Source organism: Haematobia irritans, chromosome 1 (genome assembly GCF_050003625.1).
Source record: "Haematobia irritans isolate KBUSLIRL chromosome 1, ASM5000362v1, whole genome shotgun sequence".
In the NCBI taxonomy this organism is placed as follows: domain Eukaryota; kingdom Metazoa; phylum Arthropoda; class Insecta; order Diptera; family Muscidae; genus Haematobia; species Haematobia irritans.
The window spans coordinates 159,069,566-159,085,284 of NC_134397.1; the positions used below are offsets into that span (position 1 = coordinate 159,069,566).

Below are 15,719 nucleotides of genomic sequence, written 5' to 3' on the forward strand. Positions count from 1 at the left end.
TGAGTCTTCTACATGTAGTGAGCGTCTGTAGTACACCGAAAAAACAGTGAACCCACCAGGAAGAAACATTTTGGTTAATTTTAGAAAATTTAGATTATTTTTAGAAAATTTTAACTAAACAGTACTACAAACGTAGAAATCACGCCCTTATCACAAAAATAAGTAAATATTTTTCGAAAAATTCAAGAATATTTATTACATAGAATTATTTTTCTTTCGCTCGTAAAAGAACATTTTGTAGTCTGAAGGAAACAATTGGAGTTAAAAACTGCAAGAATGTCTTTAGTTCCATACGAAGTTCAAGATGGGCGCCTTTGTAGTATGTCCCTTGTGATTGAGCTTAACATGGAATCGGGCAGCACTCAGTGATAAGAGAGAAGTTCACCAATGTGGTATCACAATGGACTGAATAGTCTAAGTGAGCCTGATACATCGGGCTGCCACCGTGGTGTAATGGTTAGCATGCCCGCCTTGCATACACAAGGTCGTGGGTTCGATTCCTGCTTCGACCGAACACCAAAAAGTTTTTCAGCGGTGGATTATCCCACCTCAGTAATGCTGGTGACATTTCTGAGGGTTTCAAAGCTTCTCCAAGTGGTTTCACTGTAATGTGAAACGCCGTTCGGACTCGGCTATAAAAAGGAGGTCCCTTGTCATTGAGCTTAACATGGAATCGGGCAGCACTCAGTGATAAGAGAGAAGTTCACCAATGTGGTATCACAATGGACTGAATAGTCTAAGTGAGCCTGATACATCGGGCTGCCACCTAACCTAACCTAACCTAACCTAACCTTAGTAAATCATAATGCTTTATTTGTGTATAATTTTTCCACGATTTTTAGTGCACTTAACCTAAGTACGCAAAAAATTATTAGAGTAAAGGAAACTTTATAAAAACATAATATTTCCATGAACTAAAAACAAGTTAAATTGGCTTTAGTTAAATAGAGGGTTCACTTTTTTGAGTGTAAGGTGGACCTTATATACGGAAATGTGTCGAGTATAAAAATGGATAGATATTATCCGTTATTCTCAAACAACATAAAGTTACGAATTTCATCTAAAGGCCAGTACTAAAGGGTGATACGGTCAAAATTTGGTCAAGGGAAAACGCGTGTAAATCGGTGAAATCGTTTATTTTAAAAATCAAATTAAATTTCTTTTTCAAGTTCAATTAGGATAAAATTCAGGAAAAATATTCAGTTAGGCTTTCGCTTTTCCAAATCCGAATTGTCGGGCCTCACGCTTGACACCTGCCATCAGATTTTGTTCAGCCACCTTGTCCACCTTCTTCGCCGCAGAAAGCCAGTTTGCCTTGAACTGCTGCTCGTCCTTAGCAGTTTTTTGGTCTTCTTTATGTTCCGCTTGACAATAGCCCAGTATTTCTCAATTGGGCGGAGCTCTGGCGTGTTGGGAGGGTTCTTGTCCTTGGGAACCACCTGCACGTTGTTGGCGGCGTACCACTCCATGGCCTTTTTACCGTAATGGTAAGATGCCAAATCCGGCCAAAACAGTACGGAACAACCGTGTTTCTTCAGGAAAGGCAGCAGACGTTTATTCAAACACTCTTTCACGTAAATTTCTTGGTTGACAGTCCCGGAAGCTATGAAAATGCTGCTTTTCAAGCCACAGGTACAGATGGCTTGCCAAACCAGATATTTCTTTGCGAACTTTGACAGTTTTATGTGCTTGAAAATATCTGCTACCTTTTCCCTTCCTTTTGCCGTATAAAACTCCTGTCCCGGAAGCTGCTTGTAGTCGGCTTTGACGTAGGTTTCGTCATCCATTACCACGCAGTCAAACTTCGTCAGCATCGTCGTGTAAAGCCTCCGGGATCGCGCTTTGGTCGTCGTATTTTATTTATCATCGCGATTTGGAGTCACTACATTCTTGTAAGTCGATAGTCCGGCCCGTTTTTTGGCTCGATGCACGATTGTAGACGATACACCCAGCTTATTTGCGGCATCTCGGAGAGAGAGGTTAGGGTTTCGCTTGAAACTACCGGCAACTCTCTTTGTCGTCTCAGCGGCTTCCGGTTTTCGATTTCCCCCCGATCCAGACTTCCTGGCTGTCGACAGACGTTCCCCAAACACTTTAATTACATTTGTAACGGTTGATTTGGCAACTTTTAGCGATTTTGCCAGCTTTGCGTGCGAGTAACTCGGATTTTTGCGATGCGCGAGCAAAACTTTGATACGCTGCTCTGCTTGCTTGGACGGCATTTTGACAACTGAAGAGTGAATTCCAAAATCAAAATAGGAGCAACATTCTACACACACCTTCAAAATGAGGTGTGTTCAGGTTTTTTAAATGCAAAATTGGAAGAAATACGTCAAGTTTATATTGACCAAATTTTGACCGTATCACCCTTTATGTTCTTGCAATTTTTTTTTATAGAAACCATTATTTCGCACATAGAAAGCTGTGTTTATTTAGCTAACAGGGAGCGATATTGAATTAAATTGGTGGTTGCTGCTTGCTATTATAAAATTAACATTTTATTTTTCTTTGGGCAATTGATCTGCTACTCCTTTGATCCTTTGTATATTTTCGGAACAAAAATATGATCCTTGTTTGCGTTATAAACCCACACAAATAGTTTTAATAAATAAATTATTTCTTAATTCACATTGCAATTGGCGCCATGCTATAAACGTCGAAAAAAATTAGGTACCACAAATGGAAACAATTTTGCTAGTTTTTCGCATTTTTTGGTTTTGTATGGAGTTTCAACGCGAAAACCGAACAGAGTATTTCTAGGGAAGCAAAATATTAATTAAGAATAATTAAGAATGCTTTGATATTAATCACAAAAACTGCATCTGTTAAAGGCCATAAATTTCTCAATTGAGCAAAAATTCCAAATATTCTTTTCAATAAACTTCAGGAAAATCGGATGAAAGTTGTGGCCAATATTTTGAAAACAACAGCGAGTTAAAGTCGGACGGTCAATACTTTGAAAATAGACGGACGGATGATGAAATGACTTAAAAGGGGAGTTTGAGTCCGTTGCCATATTTAAAGTGGGTCTAAATGGATATTAATAGCAGATATATTTTACGCCGATCGTTGTTTTTGTACTCTGACCATATATTTATTAACAGATGGTTTAAAAGAAATTCTTGTCAACTTTTTCAGCATTTCCAAACCAACCACCAGTTGCCGTTTTATTTTATTTGCCAAAATCTTATGACTACTTATTGTAGCTATTTATATTTATTTTTAAAAATTTATTTTTATTTTATGTTTTTTTTTTTTGGTTGGCTTGGCGGGGGTATTTAGTGAGCATTCACCCAGGCGGAATAGAAACATAAAATGTTCATTGTGTGTCGGTGAAGCACAATTTGCTTTGTATACCAATTAATCATCAGTACCGTGGCTAAGACAAATAGATTATAAATTAAATCGTCTTTAAACTACAATTACTTAAGATTAATATCTCTTTGTCATATAAAATTTTGTGATGTGTTGAAAAATATCACTCATTCGTCCAATGGTACAATGCTAATGCAGCCAGGGGAGCGTATGATTATTACAGATAATAAAAACAACTTGAGACTTTTAATAAAATGAAAAGTTTAATTGTACGATATTTTACAAGATAAATTTATTTTAATGTTGTTTTAATTGTTTAATAAATTCAATTTAGGTGATTTTAATGAAAATAATTAACCGCTTAGTTTATACGTGATAAATGCTATTTTAATGGCTAAGAATAATGAACAAAAATTCGTTGCTAACAATTACATTCGTTTGTGAAAAATTAACATAAATAATAAAAAATTTATTTAAAATTGACAGAATTTCTGTGGTACCCATTAAAAAAATGTCGGAAATAAACCTACAGGAAATTGGGGTAATTTGCCAAAAGTGTACATTTATCCCGTCAATGACAAAATCTATGTCGAAGTGACCGGCCTCTTCCATATGTTTTGATCAGAACTGGACCTAGTCTATGCACACCGGGGATTAGTTCTGTATCGGTCCTGGGGATGATCCATTTCTCATAGAAAACATAAAAAATTTTCGAATCTGTTCAGATTTGTTGGACGTGGCTATCTTTGGTACGAATTTTGGCTTCCATCACCAAACAAAGCCATCACACTCTGCATGAAAGAGGCTCTGCGGTATTTTGTCCCATTCCTAGTTAAACGCTGTCGGACAAAAACGGAAGGATGTGTCATAGAAAAGCGAAACTTTGAAGGGACTTGTTGATGGTCAGAACTAAGAAAAATTTGAAGCTTGGTACCGATCGGACCACTCCTTCATGTACTTCTAGTACAAAGGGATCAAAAATATCTTATTGCATAGAGGGGTGGGATAACACAAATAACAAAATGTCCGTCATTTGGGAACGGTTATCGATTACTCTTTGAAATTTGTATGATTAGAGCCGAGATATTAACTAAATAGAGACCAAATTTTGAGACCCTAAGTGGACCGGAACCCTACTAACGGGCCTCCACAATTGGTCCCCTGGGTTAAAGTTTATTAACGTTTCATTTTTTTTTTTTACTTTTTTGACTCGTTTTGTTAAATAAATTTGTTGTTAGATTTCGACTCAAAAAATAAAATGTTTCCAATTTTTAAAAAGTAACTGTTTTTTTTTTTCAAAGTTCTGTAGAATATCCCAGCAAAAAAATTTGGAAGTTCTCCTAAAGGCACAACTTTAAAAGCACTTCCAAAAATGTCCTCCCGAAGATGTTCTTCATTTGACTATACAGGAAGTTAATTTGAGTCAATGTTTTTATAACTCGCTTTTTCATATTTTTAAAATGCAAATTCACATTTTATTTTTATCAGTATTTTTTGTTGCACTTTTATTTTCTTATTATCTAAGTTTTACAAATTGAAAAACTTCTTCGCTTCCACCGGGATTGAACCTGGGTCTATTCGCACCATAACAGAACGCCTTAGCACACTCACCCACAAACGCCATTGAACACGATGCATCAAAACGTCTATTCAAATGATTGTGACATGAACCTAATATGACACCACGGCATGACATTCTAACTACTTCCTGAGATGAATGAAATTTAAAAAAAATATATATTTTTGTTAACAGGTTGGCTGATAAGTCCCCGGTCTGACACATAGATGGCGTCGCTAGTATTAAATGCATATTATTTTTATATAGTACCAACCTTCAAATGATTCGTGTTAGTTTGTGAGATAGAGCGTCTTTTGTGAAGCAACTTTTGTTATTGTGAAAAAAATGGAAAAAAGGAATTTCGTGTTTTGATAAAATACTGTTTTCTGAAGGGAAAAAATACGGTGGAAGCAAAAACGTGGCTTGATAAGGAGCTTCCGGACTCTGCCCCAGGGAAATCAACAATAATTGATTGGTATGCAAAATTCAAGCGTCGTGAAATGAGCACGAAGGACGGTGAACGCAGTGGACGTCCGAAAGAGATGGTTGCGACGAAAACATCAAAAAAATCCACAAAATGATTTTGAATGACCGTAAAATGAAGTTGATCGAGATATCAGAGGCCTTAAAGATATCAAAGGAACGTGTTGGTCATATCATTCATCAATATTTGGATATGCGGAAGCTCTGTGCAAAATGGGTGCCGCGCGAGCTCACATTTGACCAAAAACAACAACGTATTGATGATTCTGAGCGGTGTTTGCAGCTGTTAACTTGTAATACACCCGAGTTTTTCCGTCGATATGTGACAATGGATGAAACATGGCTCCATCACTACACTTCTGAGTCCAATCGACTGTCGGCTGAGTGGACAGCGACCGGTCAACCGTCTCCGAAGCGTGGAAAGACTCAAAAGTTCGCTGGCAAAGTAATGGCCTCCGTTTTTTTGGGATCCGCATGGAATAATTTTTATCGATTATCTTGAGAAGGGAAAAACCATCAACAGTGACTATTATATGGCGTTATTGGAGCATTTGAAGCTCGAAATCGCGGCAAAACGGCCCCATATGAAGAAGAAAAAAGTGATGTTCCACCAAGACAACGCACCGTGCCACAAGTCATTGAGAACGATGGCAAAAATTCATGAATTGGGCTTCGAATTGCTTCCCCACCCACCGTATTCTTTATATCTGGCCCCCAGCGACTTTTTCTTGTTCTCAGACCTCAAAAGAATGCTCGCAGGGAAAAATTTTGGCTGCAATGAAAAGGTGATCGCCGAAACTGAGGCCTATTTTGAGGCAAAACCGAAGGACACAACCAAAATGGTATCAACAAATTGGAAGGTCGTTATAATCGTTGTATTGCTCTTGAAGGGAACTATGTTGAATAATAAAAACGAATTTTGACAAAAAAATATGTTTTTCTCTGTTAGACCGGGGACTTATCTGCCAACCTGTTATGTTATAAATCGTTTTTATTTTGTTTTTTTTTTTCGGTATATTTTTTTGTTAAATATAGTTTTTTTCAGTAAAAATCAAAGCAATTAAAAAATATCGTAATTTGCAAAAACAAGAACTTCCATAGAAGTGAAAAAGTCAAACGGCACAAGTTCCAATCCCAGCGGGGATGATTTGTTTCATTATTTTTTACTTTTTTATTACTTTTAATTCCGTACTTTCTAAGACTTGTCCCAGGATTGTTACGGATAGTGAAACCCGAGATGCCCTTTAAAAGAAATGTTTGTGAACTTGTCGAAAAGAACTGCACCGGAAGTAGAAAAAAATTGATGGGGGATACCAGGATGCGACGTAAAACCCTTTCTAAGAGAACTTCCCAGAAAAAAGCGTCGCCAAAAAAGTAAGGAAAATGTTCTTTTTGGATCCGGAAGTGGTGCAAAATTGACGCAGAAGCGATGAATTTAACATGGGCTTGTCATAGGACGGAAGTCCTCCATTTCAACAGCCGTTGCAGTGAATTTGCATCACTTCCGAGTTCAATGTTTTGGATGTAAATTAAAAAAATTCTGTGATATTTTGTCAAATAAATCATTTTTATAATTTTTTATAATTTTTAAGGGATTCTAACGCTTGACCTCAAATATTTTTAAAAATGCACAATTTTTTCAGATTGGACTTAGGATTTTTTTTTTCGAAAAAATTTAAATGATTTGTAGCATTTAATGAATTCTTACTCTGTTTTTAACCTACCCAGCAAAAAAAATTTGGAAGTTCTTCTCAAGGCACAACTTTAAAAGAACTTCCAAAAATGCTCTCCCAAAGATGTTCTTTATTTTAACGGCACAAGAAGTTTATTTGAGTCAATTTTTTTATAATTCGCTTTTTTCATATTTTAAATTGGAAATTTATTTTTATTTGTTTCAAATAGGCTAAAAACATATTAAGAATTAAAAAATTGTACAAATTATTTAAATTTACCCAAAAAAAATAATGTTAAAACCTTTCTAGAAAAATTACGAATTTATGAAAATATTTGATGACAAACGTTCCAGACAAGTGTTATAATGCATTAAAAATCATAAAAAAATTTAACAACTATTAATTTGTCAAAATATCAGAAAAACTCTTAATTCACATCCAAAATACTGAATTCACCTCACACCTTAAGAAGTGGTGCAAATTCACTGCAGCGTCTGTTGAAATGGTGAACATCCGTCCTATGACAAGCCCATGTTAAATTCATCGCTTCTGCGTCAATTTGGCACCACTTCCGGATCCAAAAAGAACAGTTTCACTACTTTTTTGGCTACGCTTTTTTTGCTGGGTATTTGAAACAAAGATGTAAAAATTGCCCATTAAAATATGAAAAAACCAAGTTATAAAAAATTGAATTAAAAGAACTTCCTGGGTAGTTAAAATAAAGCACATCATTGTGAGTGCATCTTCTGGAAGTGCTTTTAAAGTTGTGCCTTTGGAAGTATTCCAATTTTTTTTGCTGGGTTGGAAATAAAAAGCAGGTGCTTTGTTATTGAGCCAAACCTACAATTAGATAAAGGGTGATACGGTCAAAATTTGGTCAATATAAACTTTTGACGTATTTCTTTCAATTTTGCATTTAAAAAACCTGAACACCCCTCAATTTGAAGGTGTGTGTGTGTAGAATGTTGCTCCTATTTTGATTTTGGAATTCACTTCAGTTGTCAAAATGCCGTCCAAGCAAGAAGAGCAGCGTATCAAAATTTTGCTCGCGCATCGCGAAAATCCGAGCTACTCGCACGTAAAGCTGGCAAAATCGCTAAAAGTTGCCAAATCAACCGTTACAAATGTAATTATTGTTTGGGGAACGTTTGTCGACAGCCAGGAAGTCTGGATCGGGGGGAAATCGAAATCCGGAAGCCGCTGAGACGACAAAGAGAGTTGCCAGTAGTTTCAAGCGAAACCCTAACCTCTATCTCCGAGATGCCGCAAATAAGCTGGGTGTATCGTCTACAATCGTGCATCGAGCCAAAAAACGAGCCGGACTATCGACTTACAAGAAGGTAGTGACTCCAAATCGTTATGATAAATAAAATACGACGGCCAAAGCGCGATCCTGGAGGCTGTACACGACGATGCTGACGAAGTTTGACTGCGTGGTAATGGACGACTACGTCAAAGCCGACTACAAGCAGCTTCCGGGACAGGAGTTTTATACGGCAAAAGGAAGGGGAAAGGTAGCAGATATTTTCAAGCACATAAAACTGTCAAAGTTCGCAAAGAAATATCTGGTTTGGCAAGCCATCTGTACCTGTGGCTTGAAAAGCAGCATTTTTATAGCTTCCGGGACTGTCAACCAATCAATTTACGTGAAAGAGTGTTTGAATAAACGTCTGCTGCCTTTCCTGAAGAAACACGGTTGTTCCGTACTGTTTTGGCCGGATTTGGCATCTTGCCATTACGGTAAAAAGGCCATGGAGTGGTACGCTGCCAACAACGTGCAGGTGGTTCCCAAGGACATGAACCCTCCCAACACGCCAGAGCTCGGCCCAATTGAGAAATACTGGGCTATTGTCAAGCGGAACCTAAAGAAGACCAAAAAAACTGCTAAGGACGAGCAGCAGTTCAAGGCAAACTGGCTTTCTGCGGCGAAGAAGGTGGACAAGGTGGCTGTACAAAATCTGATGGCAGGTGTCAAGCGTGAGGCCCGGCAATTCGGATTTGGAAAAGCGAAAGCCTAACTGAATATTTTTCCTGAATTTTATACTAATTGAACTTGAAAAAGAAATTTAATTTGATTTTTTAAATAAACGATTTCACCGATTTACACGCGTTTTCCCTTGACCAAATTTTGACCGTATCACCCTTTAGCACTCATGGGCGCACTTCACCTGCTATTGTATGACTGATATATTTTTAAAGTTTTTCGCAGTTTTTTTTAAAGGAAATCCGAATAATAGCATCACATCTGAAGAACTTCCGCTGTATAAAAAGCCCGTGTAAAATCCATTACTTCTGGGGTAATTTTTCGCCAATTCCGGATCCTAAAAGGATATTGCTTTTTTTTGGCAACATTTTATTGTTGGGTAACGTAACCTAATCCACACAGTATGCCTTTAAGAGCATCTATAGGCGTTTCACATAATGTTTTACTTATTTATGAGGGATTTGTATATATCTCTAAAAAAACCTTTCATTTACAGTGATCGTCCATAAATTCTAGTAATCGAACACTTGTTGATTTGTTTTCATTCCCAATGGATGCGTTTCAGTAAAACTAAAATGTTTTCTATTGATTCTCTCAACAAGATCATTTTTCATGGTTATTAAGATGAAATAAGGATTGCTCGTGGGTGGGAATAGGTGTAGACAAATTCTTTGGCAATGATAATGGCAATAACCCATCCTCAATGAAAGCCCAATAGTTGAAGGGCAATAAAGAGAAAATGTAAAACGTAGAAAATAGAATTTTGTTTTTTCTACTTCTATAATGAATTAGTACTAAACAAAAGAAAGGTTGGCCCATTAATTTTTGGCTAATTAATTATTGATGAGGTGTTGCATGATGGGAGGAGTATGTGTATTTGTATGTGTAACGAATTCATTGAATCGAATTTGTTTAAATAAACTTGATCAAAAATATTTGTTTACCCTCTATCATACGCTCCTTGGTCTTTGTGTATTTACACTTGGTTGGTTTGTTTCCGGTGGTGGGATCTGTCGATGAGGATGATGCTGTTGCTGTTGTAGTTGTCGAAGACATTTTCACAAAAATTTGAAAATATTTTTAATTTTTGAAATATTTTATTGCCTTTAGCAAATATCACACGAGAAAAAAAAAATAAACACTTTGCTAATTTTTATTTTGAATTATGTGTTGTTTCAGGATATTATTTGTTGTCCGTGTTTTGTGTGTGTTTTTTATATTCAAATTTCTAGATTTTTATAAATAGAGAACATTTATTTTTTTTTTTTGCTATAAATATGGTTTTTTTATTCGAAAACAAAAAATCTGCTTTAATTTTCTAATCTTAATATGTATATTGAATTTGGCTGAAGAAGACACATGTATAATATATATTTAATTGATTTTGTATTTGTATAATTTTTTGAAATTATTTTTCGTTTTCCGAATCACTTTTGCAAATACACTTGGACATGAGAACTTTTCTGAATATTATTTTAGTTCATTAAAAATACACTTTGTTAAATTCATTTTAATATCTAGTTGATATATATAATTTTTCTTAAATTTTATTCATGACAATTAATTAACTTGGCACACTCAACAAACAAAAACACAAACATACAGGAAATTTAGACAAAGAAATGCTGTTGTCACAATGATTTTCTCGTCAGTTAATAATTTGTCACTTGTCTTGATTTTCCTCGAAAAAAAAACAAATTTTATATCCTTTTCAAATAATTGACAATTTCTGTCACTCAAAACCTCGGTGAAAGAACTAAGAAAAAAATATAAAAATTTTCTCTTTAATGTAACCGAAAATTTTTGGATTTTTTTTTGTGTGAATGTGTAAATGTTCTCCTTCACATTGCACACCCACTAAAAAGAAATTGTCACCGGACAAAATGTGTGACAAATTTTTTTTTTTATTTTTTTTGGTTAGAAAATATTTTTAAATTTCTGATATTGAACTTGAACTTATAAAAAAAAAGAAAGAAAATTAAACGAATATAATTTTTATGTGTTTAACACGAATAATTTTTTTTTAACATTTTTTTTGTGCCCCCGAATTTATTTGATGTCTTTATTATTTCTTTTATAAATTCAAACCGACATTGTTGTAATCTTAAAGGGGGCTATACAATTTTTATTTATTATTATCTTGTTGTGATTGTTGTTTATATTTGCACAATTTCCCGCACTTTATTTTTCACTATTTTTTTTCAAACACTTTTTAACAATTATTTAGTAAAAAATCTATTTTTTTTTTGAAAATCTTTCCAATACTTTTTAATACGCACGCATCCCCACAACGATCCGTGTGTGGATTATTTCAAAACGACAAAAAAAATTGCTTGGTGCGTCTTTGGTGAGTGTACTTCAAAGACCGATTCGCGAAACTGAGAAGAAATATTGAGAAGGCACCACACTCTAAACAATCGATGTGCCAACAAATGTTGAATTTTTCATTGCCCTTGAATTGTATTCAGTCAAAAGATTTGTATGATTTTTTTTCTTTTGTTTTTGTTATTTTCATTTGAAAATGTAATAGACAATCCATTTCGCTCCCCAAGAAACTGAGAACGAGAGAGAGAGAAAGATGGAATGAGTCAAATTGAAAGAACAAATGAAGAGAGAATAATTATTTATCTCGTTCTTTTGAGATTTTTTGTCTCAATTTATTAGTCTATAAGATAAACAGTGTTAATTACATTGTAATTATGAAATAATTTAGTTTTGATCGAAAAATATTGATTGATTTTATTGAATATAATTTCTCATTTGCCATTGATCATTTGTTGACGATCATCATTCAACACCTTTCTACAGAAAGATCTGAACATACACTGGAACAAAAGCTTGCACACTTCAAAAGATCTCTTTTTTCTACGATTGATTCCGAGCCAAAGAATATATGAATTGTTTTAAGAGTGCATTTAAAACGCAAAAAATGAAGTTTTGTGTTCTTGATATTGAAAAATGGGTATAGCGAAATCTTTTCTTGCAATTTTTTGAATTCTTTCAAAAAATTCAAAACTGTTTCGCAAAATAACATTTTTGTACAAAATTTTTATTTTTGCAAGAAAAAAAGCCAAATACGTCAAAACACCTTAATTAAGAACTCTATCGACTTATTGTTAAATTTAGCATTAGTTTAACTATGCCATTTTTTTCTGTGTACCATATTGTTTTTAGTGTATAGAGATATTGTAAAATATATTAGGACACCATTTCCTTGTATGTTCTGCAACTTTCTGACTATTTGCTTTAACTCGCTCTCCCCGTAGGTTAGGTGGCAGCCCGATGTATCAGGCTCACTTAGACTATTCAGTCCATTGTGATACCACATTGGTGAACTTCTCTCTTATCACTGAGTGCTGCCAGATTCCATGTTAAGCTCAATGACAAGGGACCTCCTTTTTTTATAGCCGAGTCCGAACGGCGTTCCACATTGCAGTGAAACCACTTAGAGAAGTTTTGAAACCCTCAGAAATGTCACCAGCATTACTGAGGTGGGATAATCCACCGCTGAAAAACTTTTTGGTGTTCGGTCGGAGCAGGAATCGAACCCACGACCTTGTGTATGCAAGGCGCATGCCCGCCTAACCATTGCACCACGGTGGCTCCCTCTTAAGAGTAAACAAGTATATACGGCCGTAAGTTCGGCCAGGCCGAAGCATATGTACCCTCCACCTTGGATTGCGTAGAAACTTCTACTGAAGGCTGTCATCCACAATCGAATTACTTGGGTTGCGGTAACACTTGCCAATGGCATGGTATCTTAAAACTTCCTAACATCGTCTTCTAAATAAAAGGTAGTCCATACGTAGTATATATTAAGTTTAAGTTTAATTAAGTTTATAGTTTCTATAGAAATAAAATTTTGACATTTTCTATAGAAGTAAAATTTGGAAAAAATTTTCTATAGAAATAAAATTTGAAAAAAAAAAATCTATAGAAAAAAAATTTGTACAAAATTTTCTATAGAAATAAAAATTTTCTATAGAAATAAAATTTGCACAAAATTTTCTATAGAAATAAAATTTTTACAAAATTTTCTATAGAAATAAAATTTGCACAAAATTTTCTATAGAAATAAAATTTGCACAAAATTTTCTATAGAAATAACATTTTGACAATGTTTTCCATAAAAATAAAATTTTGGTAGATTATTTTTGGCTCGAGTGGCAACCGTGAATATGAACCGATATGGACCAATTTTTGTGTGATTGGGGATCGGCTATATATAACTATAGACCGATATGGACCAATTTTGGCATGGATATTAGCGGCCTTATACTAACACCACGTTGCAAATTTCAACCGGATCGGATGAATTTTGTTCCTCCAAGAGGCTCCGGAGATCAAATCTGGGGAACGGTTTATATGGGGGCTATATATAATTATGGACCGATATGGACCAATTCTTGCGTGTTTGTTAGAGACGACATTCTAACACCATGTTCCAAATTTCAACCGGATCGGATGAATTTTGCTCCTCCAAGAGGCTCCGGAGGACAAATCTGGGAATCGATTTATATGGGGGCTATATATAATTATGGACCGATATGGACCAATTTTTTCATGGTCATTAGAGAACATATACCAACACCATGTACCAAATTTCAGCCGGATCGGATGAAATTTTCGTTTCTTAGAGGCTCCGCAAGCCAAATCGGGGGATCGGTTTACATGAGGGTTATATATAATTGTGGACCGATGTGGACCAATTTTTGCATGTTCATTAGAAAACATATACCAATACCATGTACCAAATTTCAGCCGGATCGGATGAAATTTGCTTCTCTTAGAGGCTCCGCAAGCCAAATCGGGGGATCGGTTTATATGGGGGCTATATATAATTATGGACCGATGTGGACCAAGAACCCATATATTAACACCATGTAGCAAATTTCAGCCGGATCGGATGAAATTTGCTTCTCTTAGAGCGATCGCAAGCCAAATTTGGGGGTCCGTTTATATGGTGGCTATACGTAAAAGTGGACCTACATCAATAACAACTACTTGTGCCAAGTTTCAAGTCGATAGCTTGTTTCGTTCGGAAGTTAGCGTGATTTCAACAGACGGACGGACGGACATGCTCAGATCGACTCAGAATTTCACCACGACCCAGAATATATATACTTTATGGGGTCTTAGAGCAATGTTTCGATGTGTTACAAACGGAATGACAAAGTTAATATACCGCCATCCTATGGTGGAGGGTATAAAAAATTGGGCACAATATTATATATGGGTCTAACATTTCGGCATCATGAGAAAGTCCAAATCCCTGAGTTACTTGCACTGACCCATGTGGACCATAAATGGTGGAAAGTTGACTCAGATTTTTTTTTGTAAATTTCGCCTTTGTTACTCCCGTTTAAATAGGGGTTATACGTAAAAGTGGACCGATATGGCCCATTTGCAGTACTATCCGACCTACATCAATAACAACTACTTGTGCCAAGTTTCAAGTCGATAGCTTGTTTCGTTCGGAAGTTAGCGTGATTTCAACAGACGGACGGACGGACATGCTCAGATCGACTCAGAATTTCACCACGACCCAGAATATATATACTTTATGGGGTCTTAGAGCAATGTTTCGATGTGTTACAAACGGAATGACAAAGTTAATATACCCCCATCCTATGGTGGAAGGTATAAAAATAACACCTTCCATATTCCCAAAGGCAACAAAATTAGAAAAAAAATTGCAAAACAAAAAAGTAATTAATTTAATTAGGGTGAGTGTGTGAGTTACAGAGGCTGTATAACCAAAATGATGACATATGTACTGTTTTTATATCTGCTGGAACCGTACCAATCTGGTCTCTCTGAGAAGTCGTATCAGATGTCAGGGGGATTGGATGACTGTCTGGACTGGATTAGACTGTCTTCAATGCAATCCTAATTCTCTTATCCCGGTTGTCTCCAATCACACTGAAAAAAAGCATGCCCGGTTCCAAAGGTTTTGTCTTTTCTTTAAAAATTTTAGTATTGATTCCGAGCCAAAGAAGCGGAGAATATAAGTAAGAATACTTTTAATACAAATTTCTCTTTTAAATTTGGGTTTTGTGTACTTGCTTCTACGAAGTAAATTTTAATTTTGCGCTTTTTCATCTTTTTTTCTTCATATGCTATCAATGTCCTTTAAAAACAAGTTAATGGCAACTTTATTTTGCAAATTAAGACTCGACTTCCAGTAGAAATTATGCTATGTTTCAAGTAAAAAAAGTCTGTAAAATAAAATCATGTCCTATACTTTGTAGTCAAGATGCAAAAATACAACAAATTTAAAGACAATTTCATTAAATTTAAAGAATTTCTGTGAATTATTAAAGTCAAGTTGACCTTAGCCTAACCATTTTTTCTTTCATATTATGATACCCATGTTTAAGTAAAATCACTTAATTATAAGCACATTACAACTTCATTCAAAAGTTTATTGACTTTTGGACAAGGAAAAAAACTTTATATTAGAGAAAAGCGTCTTCTATGCTAAGCAAAATTTACATTCGTATTTTAAGGACATGAAATCTTTGACCACACGGCAATACTTTTTTCAGTGCAGACGCATAATTTGCCTCCTGATATCTTCAGAAGTCAATGCAGATGGGTTTAGTTGTTTCGATACGATTAATCGATTTACCGAACTTTTCTCTTATCTTCGTAGGTTAGCTAAGGTATACTGGTGGCATTTCGACTATTCAGTCCATTATGAACT

General features: G+C 35.3%; 1 protein-coding gene across 4 annotated transcripts in view; it reads right to left on the reverse strand.

Moving 5' to 3' along the window:
• Window positions 1–11,423, reverse strand: part of CanA1 (Calcineurin A1) — a 53,735-nt gene extending 42,312 nt beyond the window's left edge. For 2 of the 4 annotated variants that reach the window (XM_075292050.1, XM_075292047.1), the window contains exons 1-2: window positions 11,279–11,423; window positions 9,958–10,241 (exon numbers count right to left, since the gene is read on the reverse strand). In XM_075292050.1, the coding sequence (XP_075148165.1) occupies window positions 9,958–10,069 (112 nt within the window). In that variant the 5' untranslated portion in view covers window positions 10,070–10,241; window positions 11,279–11,423. Of the gene's footprint in view, window positions 1–9,957; window positions 10,360–11,278 lie in introns of all 4 variants that reach the window. The other 2 variants (XM_075292049.1, XM_075292048.1) reach the window with 2 other exon arrangements.
• Window positions 11,424–15,719: the final 4,296 nt, after the last annotated feature.